General features: G+C 53.1%; 1 protein-coding gene across 4 annotated transcripts; it reads left to right on the forward strand.

Moving 5' to 3' along the window:
* The first annotated feature begins 1724 nt into the window (after nucleotides 1–1724).
* Nucleotides 1725–13115, forward strand: SLC5A5 (solute carrier family 5 member 5). Of its 4 annotated transcripts, none has more exons than XM_036032556.1 (16): nucleotides 1725–2445; nucleotides 3188–3253; nucleotides 3481–3532; nucleotides 3726–3793; nucleotides 4672–4826; nucleotides 5283–5423; nucleotides 5506–5635; nucleotides 6531–6619; nucleotides 7325–7437; nucleotides 7511–7581; nucleotides 8001–8087; nucleotides 8175–8374; nucleotides 10102–10220; nucleotides 10877–10992; nucleotides 12090–12295; nucleotides 12780–13115. In XM_036032556.1, exons 1-15 carry the CDS (start codon nucleotides 2089–2091, stop codon nucleotides 12255–12257), a joined length of 1932 nt encoding a protein of 643 aa, XP_035888449.1. In that variant the 5' UTR covers nucleotides 1725–2088; the 3' UTR covers nucleotides 12258–12295; nucleotides 12780–13115. The 4 variants fall into 4 exon arrangements, with proteins under 4 accessions (XP_035888449.1, XP_035888450.1, XP_035888452.1 ...); XM_036032557.1 differs by having other exon boundaries at nucleotides 12886–13115; XM_036032558.1 differs by having other exon boundaries at nucleotides 2089–2445; nucleotides 12171–12295.
* The last annotated feature ends 7470 nt before the right edge of the window (nucleotides 13116–20585 follow it).

Genomic DNA, 20585 nt, shown 5'->3' on the forward strand with positions numbered 1-20585 from the left:
ATCTGCTGGCTGGGTCAGTGTCCTGATCCTGTGTGCCAAATGGATCTACTTGGGTCCCCAGTGCCTGGGGCAGGGCCCTACTCACAGTAGGTGCTCAGTGCTCAGTGCACAGGCCTCAGCCCGTGTCAGTGTGTGTGACCTGGCATTGATTTGCATATGTTTTCATTTGCTTTTGGGGCTATGCATAAAGGAAAGAATCTATGCCCAGATTTTCCCCTTTCCGAGCAGCTTTTGTTTTTTGTTGCTTAACTTTAATCCTTCATTCAGTTTCATTTTTATTAAGATGAGAGAAAGAGAGAGAGAGAGAGAGAAACATCAGTTTGTTCCACCCATCTATGCATTCACTGATTGCTTCCTGTACGTGCCCTGACTGGGGATTGAACCCGGAAGCCTGGCTCCAACCAACTGAGCTACCTGACCAGGGCTCCCAGGTTTCCCAGGAGGATGTCTTGGCCTGGAGCTAGAAAAATAATGGAGATGAAAGAAAAACTGTGAGCGGAGGGTGCAAGCCAGCTGGCAGCAAATGCCCATGTGACAGTCACAGTGTCCCAGCTCTAGCAAGGGGCAGGCCTGCCCTGCACATTGCATATATAGAGAGAAGAGAGTCCAGGAGGACACCTGTGGAGGGTGGGGTGTGTGGTGGTGGGGTGGGGCCTTGGTGACACTGGATTCAGCTGGGGCAGCACCTGTAGGCCAGAGGCGGCCGCCAGGGGGAGACAGAGGACGGGGAGACGGCTGTACCGTAGCATTCCATCTGCTGATTCTTAGATCCCGCCGCTTAAGGAGAAGGGCATCCAGTTTCCTGAGCGCGAACCAGAACTCGAACCAGAGGTTAGAGCCTCCAGAGGCCAGAGTCCCTCCAGGTCCCTCAGCAAAGGACCCCAAGATGACGGTGTCTGTGTTCCTTGATGGCACGACCCCAGACAAGGAAGGGACTTCCCCTCCAGATTTCTCAGCCTCCTCGTTTGTGTAATAGGCACGTGTCAGGTGCTCCTTTATTCGGGTTCATGGCCACTGAGAACCCCTCCCATGACCTTCGTTGTTCAGTATGCCGGGCTCAGGGCAGATGCTCTGTAAGGAACCAAGGAATAAATGAAGAGACGAATGAAAAGTGCTTAGTCTGTGCCAGGTTTCTGTTATGCGAGTTCAGTTTATTCCTCCGAGGCAGGGGCTCTTTTATCCCTACTGACAGATAGGGAAACTGAGGCCCGGAAAGAAGCGGACTTCCTCCAGTGCATACACGCTTAGGACTTGAATCCCGATGTCTTCCAATTGGCTTAGCTGGAAGGTAGAGTTTGGTGATGCGCTCCCGCTAGGCTCTAGAGAAAGAGGGGTCAGTTGGAAAAGGGGCTCAAGCGGGGCGAGTTTTCCTTAGAGGGCCCCGCAGCCGAGAAAGTGAACCCAGTCCTGTGGGAGAGTGAGCTCCCCGTAGCTTAAAGGTTCCACAGCACAGTGGGGTTAAATGCTGAAGCCACTGCTCCCAGCTGTGTGGCCTGGGGTGAGCGAGGTGCGGTTTCCGAGCCCGTTTCCCTATCAGTCAACAGGAGACTTGAACATCCCCGTAGGCAGGGAAGAGCGCCACACTGAGCCTCAGGTCTCCACCCCCAGCAGCGGCTCGAGGGCTGGGCGCTGTCCAGGGATGAAAGGGTGCGGGCAGGTCTCGGGGCGGAGTTTTGCTGATCCGGGCGTGAGCCCGATAAATTCGCCGCCAGCCCGCTGCCACCACCACCACCGTGGGTTGCCCCTCAAAGCTGCATCGAGACCTCCCACTGTTGGTGCTGAGCGGCGCTGAGCACAGCTCTCAGGGAGAAGGACAGAGCCTGGGTGGCGGACGCACAGCTTCTCGGGGCAGCTGGACAGAGAGGGAAGTGAGGCAGACGGACAGACAGACAGCAGAGACAATTACATAGACGGAGAGGAGAGACGCGGGCACACGGCCGCAGTGAGGGCCACCGGGAACAGAAGGGAACAGGCGTGCGCCTCGCTGCGGAGGCTGAGCATCCCGCCGCCTTTGGGAAGCCCTTGCCTCCGCCGCCGCCAGGTCTCGCGGTGTGGGAGGGTCGCACTAGGTTCTGGCACTGGGACTTCATGGCCGCCGTCGGGTCTGGGGCGCGGGCTACATTTGGAGCCTGGGACTATGGGGTCTTCGCGCTCATGCTCCTCGTGTCCACGGGCATCGGGCTGTGGGTGGGAGTGGTGCGGAGCCGGCAGCGCAGCGCTGAAGACTTTTTCACAGGGGGTCGGCGCCTGGCCGCCCTGCCCGTTGGCCTCTCGCTGGCTGCCAGCTTCATGTCGGCCGTACAGGTGCTGGGGGTACCCGCTGAGGCCTACCGCTACGGCCTCAAGTTCCTCTGGATGTGCATGGGCCAGTTGCTCAACTCCCTACTGACCGCCGCCTTCTACCTGCCAGTCTTCTACCGCCTGGGCCTCACCAGCACCTACCAGGTACCGGACAGAGGCAGGAAGCTGGACTTGCCTGGCTAGGGACGCAGGGATGAGGGGACGTGGTGGCGGGGCTTTGAACTGCTGTGTAGGACACAAACCCCTCCGTGCTTTTGTGCCCCTCCTCCCAAGGCATATAAGTGAGCAGGTTTCTGGGAAAAACTCCCAGGCCGTGGGGCCGAGGGGCAGGAAGGAGGAAGAAGAGCAGGTATCCTGGTTCTCTTCTTGTGAAAGCCCGCAGGGGGAGGAGCCAAGCCTGCGCTACTGAGTGGACAAACACACACCTGCCCCCAGGGGGCTGCAGGCTTGAGATTCCAGTCTCAACTTCCCCTCTTTCTCATCTTCCACAAGGGGCAGGCCTCTGCTACCATTCCCAAACGTCCAACCCTGCTAATTACAGGACCTTCCTTCAGTGTGTGGATAAAGTGATTAAAATCCCAACTATAAGCAGTTGATTACCAACAGTTCAGACACGAGTAAGAGGGGGCCATGTACACAGTTGACGGCTCAGTCCTCTTGGGCACAGGCCCTGCGCACAGGCATGGGGGTGGTGCATGTGCACATGTGTGTGCAGACAGGTCAGAGTGTGTGCAGTTAGAGGCTCCCACAGACAAGAGTGCAAGAGAGCAAAGCTGGCCTCTGGAGGGATGGCAGAAGCCAAGGGGGAGGGTGAAAGAAACCAGAGGTCTCAAACCACTGGGCAGGATCTGTCCAGGTGACCATGAGTCTTGACTCCTCCTTGCAGTACCTGGAGCTGCGCTTCAGCCGAGCTGTGCGGTTCTTTGGGGCCCTGCAGTACCTGGTGGCCACAGTGAGTGGCCTGGGCCCTGCCCACTCCCTCAGGATCCTGCCTTCATCTGCCCAGGCTATAACCCTCCCCCATCTCTCAGGATCCCAGCCCTGTGGGTCCCGCCCCCACCTGCATGGCCTTGCCAACCCACCTGCTCTCCTAGGCTAACACCCTCTTTCCCCTATCCCCGGATTCCCTCCTCACCTGGTCAGCAGCACCACCACCCTACCACTCCTTCCCACCTGCAGGTGCTATACACTGGCATCGTGATCTATGCCCCTGCACTCATCCTGAACCAAGGTTTGACTCTGGGAGACCAGTGGAGGGTGTCTGGGAGGGGGCAAAGGCTTACAGGCTGCACCAGAGGAGAGGGCAGGGGCTGCCCCAGGAGACACTTGGGAGGGAAGACTCCTCCTGGAGAGAAGAGAGCCCGAGACATGAGGCCAAGTTTGCACCCCACTCAGCAGCTAATGTGGGGGATCTCCTTGCACAGTGACTGGGCTGGACATCTGGGCGTCGCTCCTGTCCACTGGAGCCATCTGCACCTTCTACACCACTGTGGTGAGCTGCACCCCACCCCCCGCCACTCCACGTGGGGGCTCCATGCCTGCTGGGTTGGGGAGACCCTGGGCTGACCGTCCATACCCTACCTTTCCTTCCTCCCCAGAAAGCCTGGTCCTAGCTGGTCCTATTTCCTCATCTTTATAATGAAAGAGTATTTGAAAGGTTTATTGGTTAGAGTCCAGGGATAATGAAACTTCAGGCCTGGCTAGATCCAGGGGCTACAACAGTGTCCTCTGGGTACTTCTCCCATCTCTAGGGGTTCCATCAACTCCATGCACACACCCCTTTGGGCAGAAAGTGAGTTCCTGTTTTCAGGGTGGACTCGCTAATGCGCAGGAGGGCTCTGTTTGGCTGCCTCTGGTCTGGTGTGCGGGATGAGCAGAAGCGTGGGGGGCTGGGATATTCTAACTGGCCGTTCCTGGAGCTGGGAGCGGGGCTGGCCTTGCCCAACAGCCTGTGAGGGGAGAAGAGGCTTCTCCAAAAGAAAATCCAGGGGCTGCCATGGGAAGGTGAAACCATGAAAGCTGGAAGGGTAAAAACAACAACTAATAACAATGGTAGCAGTAACAATACAGCCATCACTCACTCACTCACTCACTGAACACTTGCATGTGTACATTCCAAATATTTCCTTATATTAACTAATTTAATTCTCCCAACATCACTATAAGGAGGGTACTGCTATTAACTCCATTTTACTGGTAAGGAAACTGAGGCAGAGAGGGGCACTGATCCTACTATTGCTGGAGGCCAGGCCAGACTGGCTCCAGCCAGGTCTCCCATGTCACCCCTCTTTGCCCCACTCCGTCCTGTCCTGCAGGCCCAGGCAGGTCCCTGTCCGACCCTGCCCCCTTCCTGTTTGTTGCATCCTGCAGGGCGGCATGAAGGCTGTGATCTGGACTGACGTGTTCCAGGTGGTGGTGATGCTGGCCGGGTTCTGGGTTGTCCTGGCCCGCGGGGCCGTGCTTGTGGGAGGGCCTAGGCAGGTGCTGGAGCTCGCCCGGAACCACTCCCGGATCAACCTGATGGAGTGAGTGAAAGTGTAGAGGGGATACTGCAAGATGATGAAGCCAGCATCCCTCTGCCCTGGGAGGAGCCAGCCAATGCCTCCCACTCCAAGAAGCCCTCCCTGATCCCCTCCCCAAACTCCCCATAGATATACCCTGGCTTTCCCTCTCTGTATTCCTCTATCCCTCATCCCTCTATCTGGCCCACACCCGTGCCCTACTGCATCCACCCTGCCTCAGGCCAGACTGGGAACTGAAGGCTTTCTGAGGTCCCAGCTGGGCACAGAAAGAATGGTTTTGAAACACATGACAAATGACTCAGTAAACAAATAAATGAATGTTCAATCTGGCAAACTCCTACTCACACTTCAAAACCCAACCCAAATGTCCCCTATTCAGAGAATAGCCATTTGGGGCCCTTGGGAGTGTGAAGTCAGTGTGGCATCCCCACATAACTGACTTGCCCTGCCGTCATCCAGCTTTGACCCAGACCCACGGAGTCGGTACACATTCTGGACTTTTGTGGTGGGCGGCACACTGATGTGGCTCTCAATGTACGGCGTGAACCAAGCACAGGTGCAGCGCTATGTGGCCTGCCGCACAGAGAAGCAGGCCAAACTGTGAGTGTTTGGGGGGGGGCAGAGTGGGAACCTCTAGGATGTGCTGCCCCCCATCCCAGCCTGAGGCCACCCCTCCCCACAGGGCCCTACTCATCAACCAGCTGGGCCTGTTCCTGATCGTGTCCAGTGCCGCTTGCTGTGGCATCGTCATGTTCGCGGTCTATATGGACTGCGACCCCCTCCTCTCAGGGCGCATTTCTGCCCCAGACCAGGTGAGTTTGGTCCAGGCTCCTGGGCCGCTCCTGCCCCCATCCCTGCTTAGAAACTATAGATGAATGTCTGGAGGTGATGGTGGAAAAGCTTTCCCAGCAGAGAGAGCAGCCCTGGCAAATGTCCAGAGGCAGGAGAGAGCTTGGTTCAGAGGAGGACCTGGGAGGAGTGGGGAAGATGAGACTGGGAGGCAACGGGGAGCCATGGTGGGTGTGGGCAGGGGAGGGGCACAAACAGATCTAGAGTTGTAGACTCCCTGATGAGTATTGAGGAGGAGATGGGATTGTGGTCGGGCACAAAGTGATGGTGTTAATCTTAACAATAATGACCAGCTCCCATGTCCCAAGCCTCATGCTGTTCCCTTCCCAGGCCGTTAGTTTCTCACCAAATCCTTCAACATTTGATGAGGCCAAAGCTGTCATGGTGCCCACTTTACAGTTAAGCAAACTGAGGCTGGAAGGGTAGGAGGCAACTGCCGAAGGTCTGCAGGCAAGTCAAGGGCAGCGCCAGGGCTCGGACTCATGGCCAGTCACACCCCAGCTGGAGCTCTAGCCGTGGGGCTCAGAGCGGGCAGAGGCTGCAAGGCTGTTGCATCTGCTGCCCTCCCCTGGGTCAGAGTCCCAACCGCCTTACTGCAGGGGTCACATCTCTCAGGCAGGGCTGCAATTCTCAGCCTCACTGTCCTCATCAGTAGAGTAGGGATAACACAGGAACCTGCCTACTGGACCCCAGGGCTCTGCACATAGTGGGGCTCAGTGAGAACCACAGGTGCACACACTAAGTGCCCTCTGTGCTCCCAGTCTGCACTGGGTGCTGGGGACGTGCAGGGTGAGGGCAACATAGGCCTCAGCCTCTGGGTCTCCTGTGCTGGAGGCTCATCCCTCCCCTTCCCCTCAGTACATGCCCCTGCTTGTGCTGGACATCTTCGAGGACCTGCCTGGAGTCCCTGGGCTCTTTCTAGCCTGTGCCTACAGTGGCACCCTCAGGTGAGTGGCCCTGCTTGCTCATCCAGCCATATCCCAGCCCCTCGGGGCCTCGTTGTCCCTATCAGCCCTCCCCCCCTTCAGGATAGAATGCTCTGGATATGTCTACCATTTTCAGTTCCTGCTTGGTCCCCAGCAGGCTGCTGGGGCGGGCTCTGGCACAGAGCACATCCTGGGCACAGGACCCCTGCTGTGGGGTCTTCCTCTTCCCAGCACCTGGCCTCCCATCTAGCTCCCTCCCCCCTTTCCTTCCTTTTCTCAATCCTTCTTCCCCAAACAAGCGTTTATTGAGCACCTGCTATGTTTTAAATGGGTTATAAATCCTGGGGCCCAGCCATGACCAAGTGGACTCTCACTCCTGCCCACAGGGGCCCCACATTCTGGTGGTTTCAAATCTGCCATGACTTCTGGTCACAGGCCTGCTCCTGCTGTGACCTGGGTCCCCTGGGGCCGTTCTCTGCACCCCATTATTGCTCTGTGACAAGAACTTGTGTCATTCATGTCCCTGGTTGTGGGTATCCCTACTCCCGGGGGGCAGTCTCAAGTCTGTGGAGTGGGGGTGGGGGTGGACATCTCCTCCACTCTTGGGGGAGTCTTATCACCCACACCTCTGCCCTTGGGCCAGACAGGGTCCTGGCAGGTCAGATGGTGTGGCCAGTCTCTGGATGTGGCCTGGCCACACAAAACCCCCTGCCTTGTGCCCCCCAGCACGGCATCCACCAGCATCAATGCCATGGCCGCAGTCACTGTGGAGGACATCATCAAACTGCGGTTGCCCAACCTGGCACCCCGGAGACTCATGGTCATCTCCAAGGGGCTCTGTGAGTTGAGGGGATCCGGGTGGGGGGCCAGGGCAGCCCCTCCTCACTGACGGTGCCATCCCCGTTGCTACAGCGCTCGTATATGGCTCGGCCTGTCTGGCCATTGCAGCTCTGTCCTCACTGGTCGGGGATGGAGTCCTCCAGGTGAGCCCCCTCCCCACCTGCGCTCCGTCTCCCAGAGGTGGGGCATCTTCCGCCTTGCACTGAGATTGGGGAGGGTCATACACTCTGGGTTCCGTCTCACCAGGGGCTGGGTACTTCCTGCAGCCACCATGGTGAAGGGGAGAGGAGGTAGGGGGTGGCCTGGGGGCAGGAGGAGAGGCCTGACTGTGGGATCTCATCGGTTAGGGGAGAGAATGGGCACCTTTGCCTCCAACCAAGGGAGAGAGAGAGCAACAGGGTGTCCCCTCCCCTTTAGGGAAACTGAGGCACACAGGCCTGCAGTAAGATTCCTCAGGTTTTGCTTTCCCAGAGGGTAAACTGAGGCCCAGAGAAGTGGGGCAGCTCTACCCTCAGTCACACCCCCACCCGCGCCGTCAGTCACACCGCCGCCCCCTCCCCAGGGCTCCTTCACTGTCATGGGCGTCCTCAGCGGCCCCCTCCTCGGAGCCTTCACTCTGGGCATGTTCCTCCCCGCCTGCAACACACCGGTGAATGGGGGCGGGAGGCAGAGGGGCTGGGGTTGGGGGAGGGGCTGGCCGGACTCCTGGGTCAGCTGACTCCGGTTCCACCCTCAGGGCGTCCTCTCAGGGCTGTTGGCTGGCTTGACCTTGTCACTGTGGGTGTCCGTGGGCGCCACTCTGTACCCGCCTACAGCGAAGTCCATGGGGGTCCTGCCGTCCTCAGCCGCCGGCTGTGTGGAGCCCTCAGCCAACGCCTCTGCCTCTGGCATCCTGGGCCCGCTACCCACCGCCAATGCCTCCAGTGGGGCCCCCAGGTGAGCCTGGCGTGGGAGAATGCGGTCAGGAAGGGACCCCTAAACCTAGTCCCAAATGAGAAGGAAGGGAGGGGCCTGGGAATAGGTGAGGGAAGGGTGTTCCCAGCCAGGTTCAAGTTAGTGCCCTGACGGTGGTGAGACTGGGGTGGGTTGCGCGGGGGCAGAAAGGACAGGGGATGAGGTCCAGCCAGAGGAATTTGGCCTGGTTTTTATTCCCCTTTGTGGCTGAGTAATATTTCCTTGTGGAGACTGACCACATTTTGTTTGTCCACTCATTAGGGAAACTGAATAGGTTTCCCTAACGGTTGTTTCTAGTTTTTTGCTGGTTGTGAATAGCGCTGCTATAACCATTTATGTACAAGTTTGGTGTGGGCATATGTTTTTATTTCTCTTGGTCTATATCTAGGAGTGGAATTGCTGGGTCGTGTGGCGATTCTAGGTTTAACTTTCTGAGGAACCGCCAGACGGCCTCCCACAGCTGCCCACCGTTTTACATTCCCAGGAGCCGTGGAGGGAGTTTCAATTTCTCCACATCCTCGCCAATGCTTGTCATTTTCCCTTAAAAATAATTCCAGCCATCCCGTGGATGTGAGATGGTACCTCATTATGGCCTGGTTTTGATTTGCGTTTCTCTAATGACAAATGATTTGAACGTCTTTTCACGTGCTTTTTGTCCTATATGTACAACCTCTTTGGGGAAATGCCTGTTTGAAATCCTTTACCCATTTTAAAATTGGGTCTTTTTATTGTTGAGTTGTAATTTACATGTTCTTTATACCTTTGTGTCTTTCAAGTACTCTGGATACTAGACCCTTATCAGGTGTATGATTTGCAAATATTTTCTCCCATTCGATGGGTTGTCTTTGTGTGTGTGTGTGTGTGTGTGTGTGTGTGTGTTAATGTTAGGTTTTCTAACTGAATTTATTGGGGAAGCATTGGTTAATGAGCTATATAGGTTTCAGGTGTACGGCTCAGTAGCCCGTCACCTGCACGCTGCATCATCCTCTCCCCCTCTGAAGTCACAGCTCCTCCTGTCCCCATTCTGCATGTTGTCTTTTCATGCTCTTCATAGTGTCCTTTGAAGCACAAGAATTTTTAATTTTGCTGAAGTCCAATTTCTCTGTGTTTTCTTTGGTTGCTTACACTTTTGATGTTATATCTAAGTAATGATTGCCAAATCCAAAGTCATAAAGGTTCACACCTATTTTTTTAAAGATTTTATTTATTTTGGAGAGAGGGGAAGAGAGGGATAAAGGGAGAGAGAGAAGCATCACTGTGTGTTTGCCTCTCACCTGGCCCCCACTGGGGGCCTGGCCTGCAACCCAGGCTTGTGCCCTGATTGGGAGTCAAACTGGTGACCCTTTGGTTTGCAGCTTGCACTCAGTCCACTGAGCCACACCAGTCAGGGCCACACCTATGTTTTCTTCTCAGAATTTAATTTGGTTTTCTGCTGAGAACAACAGGGAGCCATGGAGGGCGAGGGGCAGAGGCAGGAGGTGACCTGAGTTGCATGTCAGGAAGACTCCCTCTGGCTGTGTGTGGGGGGAGAGTGCCTGGGGGTGGGGCAGGGTGTCGGGACAGAGGGAGGATCGCCCACTGCGCACGTCTGCGTGGCCAACAATGGAGGACTCAGCTATGCCATGGCAGGAGAGATGACAAGAAAAGAGTGGATTGAGAGTGGCTTTTAGCCTCATGCTCCTTTCTCCCATCCCCAAAATGGACTCCAGAATGGACCCTGGCCGACCCGCCTTGGCTGACAGCTTCTACGCTATTTCCTATCTTTATTATGGTGCCCTGGGCACACTGAGCACCGTGCTGTGTGGAGCCCTCGTGAGCTACCTGACAGGTGAGCAGGGCTTGTGGCCTCCTCAGGGGAAGCACCCTGTCCTTCCCTCTACCTCCAGTACCCACTGGGCAGGACGAAGAGGAAGGATACTCCCAGTGGCTAAGCAGTCACTGTGTACTGGACACAGCTGCACCCTTTACGCTGTGTCACTTTCAGGACAACCCTGCACCTTGCAGGGCTTGTCCTATTTTGCAAAGGCAGAAACTGAGACAACCTGTCTCCCTTCTCCCAAAGACTAAGTCCCTGCTAGAGAATGTGGGGTGGGGCTGCGAGGTGCTGTCCCTGGTGCTGAAACATCTTCCCATCAGGGCCTTGGCCACTGCACACCCCTCAGGGAACTCTGAACCCTGTCAAGAAGTGGAAAGAGATCAGGAGAAATCAATAGTAATAACAGTACCTGTTTTCATTTTCTGAGTCTACATTTTACATTTCCAAGCCCTTACTGAGTCTGTCTCTGTGCCGGGAACAGAACCACACACTGGACCCTCCTGGCCATCCACTCATGTATAGATGAGAAAACTGAAGCCCAGAGAGGGGCAGAGGCTTTCCAGGGTTCCCCAGTGGGCCACTCAGATCTGGAACTCACCAGAGCACTCCCTTCCCTTCCCAGTTCCCGCCGCCCCTCACTAAATGACCCCAATTCTCTCTGATGCCAGGCCCGACCAAGCACAGTGCCCTGCGTCCTGGTCTGCTGTGGTGGGACCTCACATGGCAGACAGCATCAGTAGCTCCCAAGGAAGAAGTGGCCACCCTGGATGACAGCTTGGTGAAGGTCAGTCTCAGGGCTGGTCTCCCAGAGAGAGTGGGGGGAAGGGCAGCGGAGTAGCTTCGGGTACTCTGACTGTGGCCTAACTCAAGGGAATGACATGGTGAGTCACTGCCTTTCTCAGCCTTTGGTCACCTCCAGGAGGAAGACTCAGCTGGGAGCTGATGTATCTTCAACACTTTCTGTTATCCCCTGTAACAAAGACTAAGCAGAAATTCATAATTTTCATTTTCATTGTATCTGTTTTCACACTGACTTCTAACCTGTGGCAGATGAAACTGGTTTGCCTTTAGGGTATTGATATAAAGTCTCTCCTGAAAGTAAAATCCCTTAATTCCAAAGTGAGTCAATGCAGAGATGATCTTACGTAAGAAACGTGATGGGGTAGACTGACTTCATTCAAAGTCTTGTGGTTGCTATGTGAATGCCTTGAGTTTGGGAGACACTGTCCCTGAGGGGTCTGGTTCAGGCCTGCCCCTGGTTTGGATTCCCTTGTTCATTTCCTCATTTATTAAGCACTTGCTATGTACCTAGCTCTGCTTTGGGCTGGGGTCCAAGCCCACTGTCTAGCAGGAGCAGATAAAAGCTAAACTGAATAATGAGTAGGATCTTGGCAGGGGGTGAGTGTTAGGAAGACAATAAAACTGGGATGGGGTGGCCTCCTACAAGAGGAGACATTGACAGAGCCCAGAGTGAGAAGAGGAGCCAGGGGAGGAAAGGCAGCCTCTGCAGAGGGCACAGCAGGTGTCAGGCCCTGAGGCTGGAGCAGACTTGACAAGGTGGGTACTGGGGAGGGAATGGGTTTGGCTGAAATGTTTTAAAGCTCCCTCCAGCTGCGGTGGGGAAGTGTTTATTTTCTTGAAGGAGAGCAGGCAGAGAGTCAGAGAGAGAAGGGAGGCTGGACTGTAGGTGACACGTTCATGGGGAGGAGAGGTGGATGGAGATTTTGGAGGCAGCAGGGACTGGCTGATGCACCAGATAAGAGGTCATTGTGCAACCCTGCCAGCGTGCCATCCTCCCAGGCCCTCGGGGTCCCCTTCTAGGAGATGAGCTGACACAGAAATGGGGTCTCTGAAGAGGTCTTTCTTCTTTTCTCCCCTCAGGGGGCTGAGGACCCCCCCAGAACCAAGAGACCTCCTGACTTCTTGCCCACCAGTGAGGATCATCTGCTCTTCCTGGGGCAGGAGGAGGTGAATGGAGCCAGCTCTGGCTTCAGGACCCCTGGCAGTGGATGTGAGGATGGTCATGACCTTCGGGAGACAGACCTCTGAGCCAGCTCAGGACTGACCGCCAGGAATAGAACCTCAGGGTATGCCAATCTCAGGCCAGGGGACAAGGGCCTCAGGCTCTGGTGGGAGTCATCAGGGCTGTATGTCCCCACCCTATGGGGAGAGGCAAAGCCCTGCCTTGGGGAGGTCACTTTATCCAGCCCCCTGTTCCAGCCATCTGCTAGCCTTAGATGCTGCACTGCTGCCAGCTCCCCAAAAATTACACTGGATTTTTCCATACCTACAATAAAAAAGATGTTGGAGTCCCCTCTGGGCAACATGGGAAACCTCCAGTTCTAACATCAGGGTCTGAGAAAGACCCTGGCTCTTTCTGGGAGGTGCCTTAGTGAGGATTTTGGAGGTTCTCAAGCCCAGCCCCTTGTACCTCATTTCACAGGCTGAGAACCTGAGAAATGGAGAGGGGCAGGAGTTTGGCCAAGGCCACAGAACAAGCCAGAGATGCACTGAGAGTTGGACACCAGCTTTTCCTCCTCCCCCTCCCTGTTTTCCCCCTTTGAAGGGTAGATGTTACACAGCCTCTGACCTTGGGAGCTGGAAGGGAGGAGGAAGGAGAAAGAACATTTCAGCTTTCCTCCTGTGCCTGGACACTTTCCCCATCTCATCTGTTAAGGACTGTGAACCCACTCTGCAGAGGAAGAACCTGAGGCTCAGCGAGGTTGCCTGAGGTCACCCAGCAAGTCCTGTCCGGCAGTGACAGGCCTGGGCGCTGCTCAACACTGGCGCTGGGCTGTAGACACATCACTGGTGGGCCCGGTCCGACAGGCTGGGCAAGTGCACATCCCTGACTCTTGCCTGGAAACTTCATCCACACATATCAAATAAATGGACTCTGAGGCTTGATGTCCTGTGTTCTCTGAAAAATTCTTCTGACCTCAGATCTCTCAGTCAGATCTGAGTGCGTATCTCTGTGTCTCTTGCCCAGGCCTGTGAGTGAATAAACTTGAGTATTTAAATCATTGTAGTGAGGTGGCCACTCCCACACCAGGGCACATTGTACTGTGCTCCCAGACACGTGGCTTCTCTCCCCTTCTGCCTCAAGCACTGCCTCCTTGCTGCCCTGTGCACCTGGACAGCCTCCACGATGTCCCCGTACCAGCCCCTGTAGTCTCTGTGATCGTGAAAGGTGGCTGCACTTGCCTCTGCCCACATACCTGCCATGGCTCCCATGGGCCCCTGCTCACTCGGAAGTCAGGGGCCCTGTACTGGGTTCAATAGAGTCCACTCAGAATTTATGTCCACTTTGAACCTCAGAATGTGAGCTTATTTAGAAATAAGGTCTTGGCAGGTGTGCTTAGTTAAATTACGATGTCATACTAGACTAGGATGGTCCCTGAATACAATGACTGCATCCTTATAAGAAGAAGAGGAGAGACACAGAGACATAGACACATAGGGAGAAAGCCATTGGACATGGAGGCAGAGATCGGGGTGATGCTGCCACAAACCTCAGAACGCCGTGGTCACCAGAAACTAAAAGAGGCAAGAAAGGATCCCCCCTAGAGCCTTCAGAGGGAGCATGGCCCTGCTGACCCCTTCATTTAGAACCTCTGGCCTCCAGGACTGTGAGAGAATACATTTTTTAATCCCTCCCCCACATACCTCCAACAGGTGAAAGAATACATTTGTATTGGTTTTAAGCTATAGCAGCAACAGGAAACTAATACAGTAGTTGCCCCCTTATTCACAGTTTCACTTTCCAAGGCTTCAGTCAACAGAGGTCTGAAAACATTACATGGAAAATTCCAGAAATAAACAATTCGTAAGTTCTAACACACAGTTCTTTTTTTTTTAATTAAAACAGGTCTGAATAGTGTTATGAAAATCTCTGTTGTCCAGCTTGTTCCGACACTGGCCATCAAATTTGGATATCCTTAAATTGTTTTTCAAGCCTAATTACTTTGGCTGGAACTTCCAATACTATGTTGATGGAAATTTTAAAAGTAGACATTTTTAAAAAATCCTTATCTGAGGATATGTTTATTGATTTTAGAGTGAGAGGAAGAGAAAGAGAGAGAGAAACATCAATGTGAAAGAGAAACATGGACCAGTTGTGTCTTGCACATTTCCAACTAGAACCTGGTCTGCAGCCCAGGCATGTGACCTGACTGGGAATCAAACCAGTGACCTTTCAGTTTGAAGAACGATGCCCCACCTACTGGGCAATACCAGTCAGGGCTGGTCTCAATTATTTTTCTTATTTTATTGCATTGGCCAGCACTTGAATATTAAGCATTGGATATTAGTTATAATTGTGGGCATCCCTGCCTCATCTTGAAATATTTTATCTCTTGTTTCACCATCCCACACAATGCAGATAGTTTATTTTTAATCACAGTCTTTGATGAGACTAATTTCTTCTTATTCCCCATTTACTAAGAACTTAAAATTCTGGAGTGGTTGCTGAACGTTATTTGATATTTTCCAGCACAATGAGATAATCATTTGATATTTTTCTCCTTTTATGTTCTCATTGAGTAAAGGAGGTTTTCTCATGCTAAACTTTCCCTGTCTCCTTGGAATAAATCCTGCATGCCCCCTGTATAGTGTCCTTTAAAGCACAGGTGAACTCGATTTGTTGATATTTAGTATTTTTGCATGTGCCCAGGCTCCTCACCCTTTCCTTGCCTGTCCTTACCCCATAGCTGAGCTGATTCCCCAGGGCATGGGGGAGGGTCTGCACAGTGCTCAGAACTCTGTAGGAGCTCAGGCAGGTGATTTCAACTCAGCAGCTCTCCTCCTCCTTCCTTCCCAGAGCTCCTCCTCCTCTAGGTGACTCTGCAGGCCCACCCTGCACACTGGGCAGCCTGCTCACCTTCTTATTCCACTCATCCTCTACACACCATCCCCCAGCCTTGTTGACTCATGCTCCTCCTGGGGGGAGGGGCCAGCCACACAGCTCCCCTCACGCACAGCCCCCAGGGCCATGGACTTGTTCAGTCTACCCTGCTGATCTTGGAATTTGCAGCTGAAGCCAAGTCAGAGGCCACACATTCTTGTTCCTTCTGACACTGTGGGAGAGTTGTCAAGGAGCCAGACTGAGGAAAACACAGGACTTGGCAGGGAGAAGGTAAGTTTCCATTGGTAGGCCCCAATGTCCTCCTCCACCACTCGTGTCAGCTTCAGGCTCTGCTGGCTCCAGACACACCTGTCCTCCTTGAAGCCAGGTCTCAGGTCTCAGACTGGGGCTAGGATCTGGGGTTCCCCTGAACCAGCAGCTCCCCAGAGAGGCAGCTCACCCAGCACCCTTCCATCCACCAGTATAGAATCCTGGCGAAAAGTTATGCAACCCCCAACTAGTCACTGCCCCTCTCTGCGCCGTCCACATTACTTTCTCCAAATCCTGACCTGGCAGTGGACCCTGCAAAGAGTGGGTCAAACCCGTGGTTGCCTCAGCAACTCAGAGGCCCCACAGCATGAAAAAAAATCTAGAGAGGTAAAGATTTTCTTTTTCTTTAAAAAAATTACTCATATTGCTCTGAAATTTCATTTGTTTCATCAAGAGTAAATCATAGAAATGTTTCCTGGGTGGTAATCATAAATCTTATTCATCTTTTGATTTTTTAAAATGTGGCTTTTCTTGTTACTTTTTATCACACAGTATTAAGTTTAAAGAGTCAGATTGTTCTGGAAGGCTTGTTATGAGAATCTACAGCCCCCCACAGATCCCATGTATTATGAAATCAAGAAAAACATCAACACAATCATGGGGGAGAGATGAACGGTATTGGGTGTTAGGGTCATTGGCAACTTGGGCTGTGAAAGAATTCACAAAGAGAAGAAAATGCAGAGAGCAAAGTTTTTATTTCCCTTTCCCAAGAGAGGGGAAGGGCCGGGTGTGCAGATGTGCACCAGCCCAGCCCCGAGGGCTGGGGCTTTGGGCTCACACTGGGTGACGGGGCGGCTGCGGAGCAGGACATTTCGGCTGGTCTTGCACAGGCTGCACCTTGTCTCCATGTTGTCTTAGGGTTATCTGTGGGTGCAGGGTCCAGTCGCTGGGGTCTGGTTCGTCCTGTTTCGTAAGTCCCAGAGCCTCTGTGCCTTCAGGGCGCTTCCAGTAATTTTCTAGTCCTGAGGATAAAGGCTCATAAAACAATTAGGGCCCTGGCTGGTGCTGTTCAGTGGATTGAGTGCCAGCCTATGAACTGAAAGGTCAAGGATTTGATTACCAGTCAGGGCACATGGGTTGTGGGCCGGGTCCCCACCTGGGGGTGTGTGAGAGGCAACCAATGGTTGTATCTCTCACACATTGATCTGTCTCTCCCTCTCCTTCTCTCTCCCTTTCCCTTTCTCTAAAAATAAATAAAATCCTTAAAAGAAAACCCAATTCGGGTCAGTCACGCTTTATGGGGTCCAGGTAGCTCTGGCAAAGAGTATCTGAAAAGGGGGCTTGTGTCGTATTATTGGGGGTGTGTGGACTCAACGGTGTTAGGGCATGGGGAGGTGTGAATGAAAGCAAACACCGGGACAAGCCTCCCTCTCGTCCACTTTCAGCACCCATGGTCCCCGGTGCTGTTCCTTCAGACTGAGTCAGCCCTTCTGTCTCCCCTCTCAGTGCTCTGGCCTCTACCCCGCCCTCCCTCCACTACCAAGGGATCTAACATCCAGCCTCCCCCAACAGTTCTCATCCCCTCCATAGCTCCCTATTGCCCTCAGAACAAAATCAATCTGGTAACATGAAGCCAACTCTGGTTCTCTGCTCCTTTCTCCCCCTCCCCTCCTCATCCCCACACCCAATGAGATGAGGACTTAAAGCCTGGTGGAGCAGAGTTCAAGTTCTGTCCTTGCTGTTCACCAGCTAACCGTGGGCAGCTCTGTCACTCTTGTTTCGGTTCCCTGTCCATGAAAATGGGTGTGTGTTTGAGGACGTGGATGGTTCTGGGTGCTATAAAAGCACTGACCTTGACAGGAGGCCTTACCAGGGCGACTGCAGGCTCTGAGGGTCCCCCGCCAGGCGGGGTTGCTGGTGGAGGCCCATGTTTGATGTAGGGAAAGGGGCACCCAGGTTGGCCATTAACGGGCAAAGTGAAAACACACCTGAAGTGTGCAAGGACCGCAGGGAGCCCACAGATTGCATCTACTGGGGAAAAGTGTCCACCCCAGAAAGCAAACAGTGGCTTTGTGTCCCCAGGGGACACACCCCCAATCACACATTAATATCGGGTCCCCACCCCAGCCCACCTGGCCGCCGTCACATCTGCACGAAGGTGCAGGGTGTTTGCTGAATTCAGTCCTTGCTCAAACATTTGTTTTCAAGACAAGACAAGTGCAGAGGCCCAATGCCCTTTAGTCAGGGTCAGAGCCCACAGCTGGGGCAGAGGAGGGGTGCACGTATGGGGCACGCGGCTTCTCTCCAAGCCTGAGACTCAGGGCCGAGAGTCCTACAGCGGGAGAGCATGCACCACTCTGAGCGCGCGGGCCATAGACTCAGGTCCTCCAGCCTTCACCGCAGAAACCAATGAAGCGCTGGCACGGGCTGCGGCGTGGACGAACCTTGAAGCCATCGTGCTCAGTGAAAGAAGCCAGACACGGAAGGTGACATAGTGTGCGATTCCATTTATATGAAATGTCCAGAACAAGGAAATCCACAGAGACAGAAAGTGGATTGGTGGTGGCCAGGGGTTGGGAGAGGTGGGTGGGGAGTGACTAATGGGGATGGGGCTTCCCTTTGAGGTGGTGGGAATGTTTTGGAACTAGGTAGATGTGATGGCTGCACAACATAGCAAATGTATTAAATGACTGGATAGTGCGTTTAATTGGTTAATTTAATGCCAAGTGAATTTCACCTCAATAAACAATAATTAACAAACAAACTAACTAACTAACGAAAAAAGACTTCCAGCCATTATGGAAAATGGTAAGGGAGTTCCTCAGAAAATTAAACACAGAACTACCATATGCTCCAGCAATACATTTCTGGGATGATGCCCAAAAGAATTTAAAGCAAATATTGAAAAGATTTGTGCACACCTATCTTCATAGTGGCATTACTCAAAATAGCCAAAAGGTGGAAGCAACCCAGTGTTCACTGACAGATGAATGGGAACGAAATGTGTGTATTCACACAGCGGGACATTGTTCAGCCTTAAAAAGGAAGGAGATTCTGACACCTGTTACAGCATGAGTGACGCTTGAGGACATTATGCTGAGTGTAATAAGTGGTCACAAAAGAACAAATACTGTATGATTCCACTTATATGAGGTCCCTAGGGGAGTCAGATGCATCAAGACAGAAAGTAGGATGGTGGGTACCAGGTGCTGGGGGAGGAGGATGGGAAGTCAGTGTTTAATGGGGACAAATTTTCAGTTTGGAAGATGAAGTTCTATGAATGGGTGATTGGGATGTTTGCACAACAGTGTGAATGTACTTAATGCTGTTTAACTGTGCAATTAACGTGGTTAAAGTGTGTGAAAATTAATAATGGGAAACCTCATTTAAAAATATTTTATTTATTTCTTTTTAGAGAGAAGGGAAGGGAGGAAGAGAGGGAGAGAAACATCAATATGTGGTTGCCTTTCATGCACTCCCTACTGGGGACCTGGCCCAGAACCCAGGCATGTACCCTGACTGGGAATCGAACCAGCGACCCTTTGGTTTATAGGTCGGTGCTCAGTTTACTGAGCCACACCAGCCATGGCAGGAAACCTCGTTTTAAAATGGAGTTCAGGGTACTTCTGTTTGAGATGGTGCTGTGGGCAGACATGGCTCACCTCTTCGCACAACCACATCAAAATACAACTAAAATATAGAACAACCATCACTCAGAACCATCAGAAATTGAGTTGAATGGACATCTGACAAATATGAAATTAAAGAAACCATATCCATCCAGACTGGTAGGAGGGGCACAGACGTGGAACAGGCTGGTCCCACACCCATGTGAATAAATGTTTGGGAGGGAACCCTGGCTGGTGTGGCTCAGTGGATTGAGTGCCAGACTGCGAAGCAAAGGGTTGCTAGTTTGATTCCCAGTCAGGGCACATGCCTGGGTTGTGGGCCAGGTCCCCAGCAGAGGGTGCGTGAGAGGCAACCACACATTGATGTTTCTCTCCCTCTCTTTCTCCCTCCTTCCCCCTCTCTCTAAAAGTAAATAAATAAAATCTTTTTTAAAATCTCAGGCAGGATATCTCGGGAGTGAAGGAGTCTGAGCCCCACACCAGACCCCCCAGCCCAGGGTTCCAGTGTCAGGAAGGTAAGTCCCCACAACTTCTGGCTGCAAAAACCAATGGGGATTGAGTCAGTGGAAGAAAATCCTAGACCCCCAAAACTTCCTCTCAGAGAACCCACACACAGACTCACCTACTCAGGCTCACTGCCTCTAAGCTCCAGCACCGGAATAGCAGCTTGAAAGGCCCCAGAGGCATGCAGGGAGAAACTGAAGTGTCTGGCATCAAAGTGAACAGAGGCCATTGTCCCTTTTCTAAACCCTCCCCCCACATAGCCAGCAAGCTGGTGCCATATCTGAGACTCCATCAACCTAGTTAACACTGTTTGACTGGCCTTGGAGATCCCCAGAGACTCCCCTCACCCAGTTTACTGGCCCACCCAAGCTGCTTTTCCATATGAATGGCTGGTCCTGGCTCATGCTTCACAACTTCCTAAATCCTATCAAACAAGTAATAGCAGGAATCAGTAAGCCCGAGGCCCAGCACTAGCATCAGCCAGCTTACATTCACAGCTTGGCTTTGCCTGGAAATCTCTAAACCCAGCACAAGTTGCAGCCATCTCAGATTGCTTTGTAGCTCAGGCTGGGCCCTGGGAAAAACACAGGTGAGAGCTGAACTTGACCTGCAATACCCTGGAGACCCCAGGACCCGTGCATCCAGTGGATAGTCACAAACCACGTTGGAACACCACCATCCTGCCCCTGCACAGCTGATCCCCCACAGAGGGAGGAGGCTGGTGGTAAGTGGTCTCGGCCAGTCCTTGCAACCGACTGGCCTGGGTAAATCCCTCCCATTGATCTGCCGACAGCAACCAAGGCTCAACTACAAGAGCAGGCTGTACTCAGCCCACATGAAGTGTGCACCTGGAGTACCCAGCTTGGGTGAAAGGGGAGGCTGTGCCACTGGACACTACAGGACACCTACTACATTAGGCCACACAACCAAGACATGGGGTAAAAGCAGCTCTGCCTAATACATAGAAACAAACACAGGGGGGCTGCCAAAATAGGATACAAAGAAACATGGCCCAGACGAAAGAGCAGATCAAAACTCCAGAAAAATAGTTAAGTGAAATGGAGATAAGCAATTTACAGGTATAAAGTTCAAAACACTGGTTCTAAGATTGCTCAAGGAACTCGGTGAGGA

This window comes from Phyllostomus discolor, chromosome 8, assembly GCF_004126475.2.
Source record: "Phyllostomus discolor isolate MPI-MPIP mPhyDis1 chromosome 8, mPhyDis1.pri.v3, whole genome shotgun sequence".
Lineage (NCBI taxonomy): Eukaryota > Metazoa > Chordata > Mammalia > Chiroptera > Phyllostomidae > Phyllostomus > Phyllostomus discolor.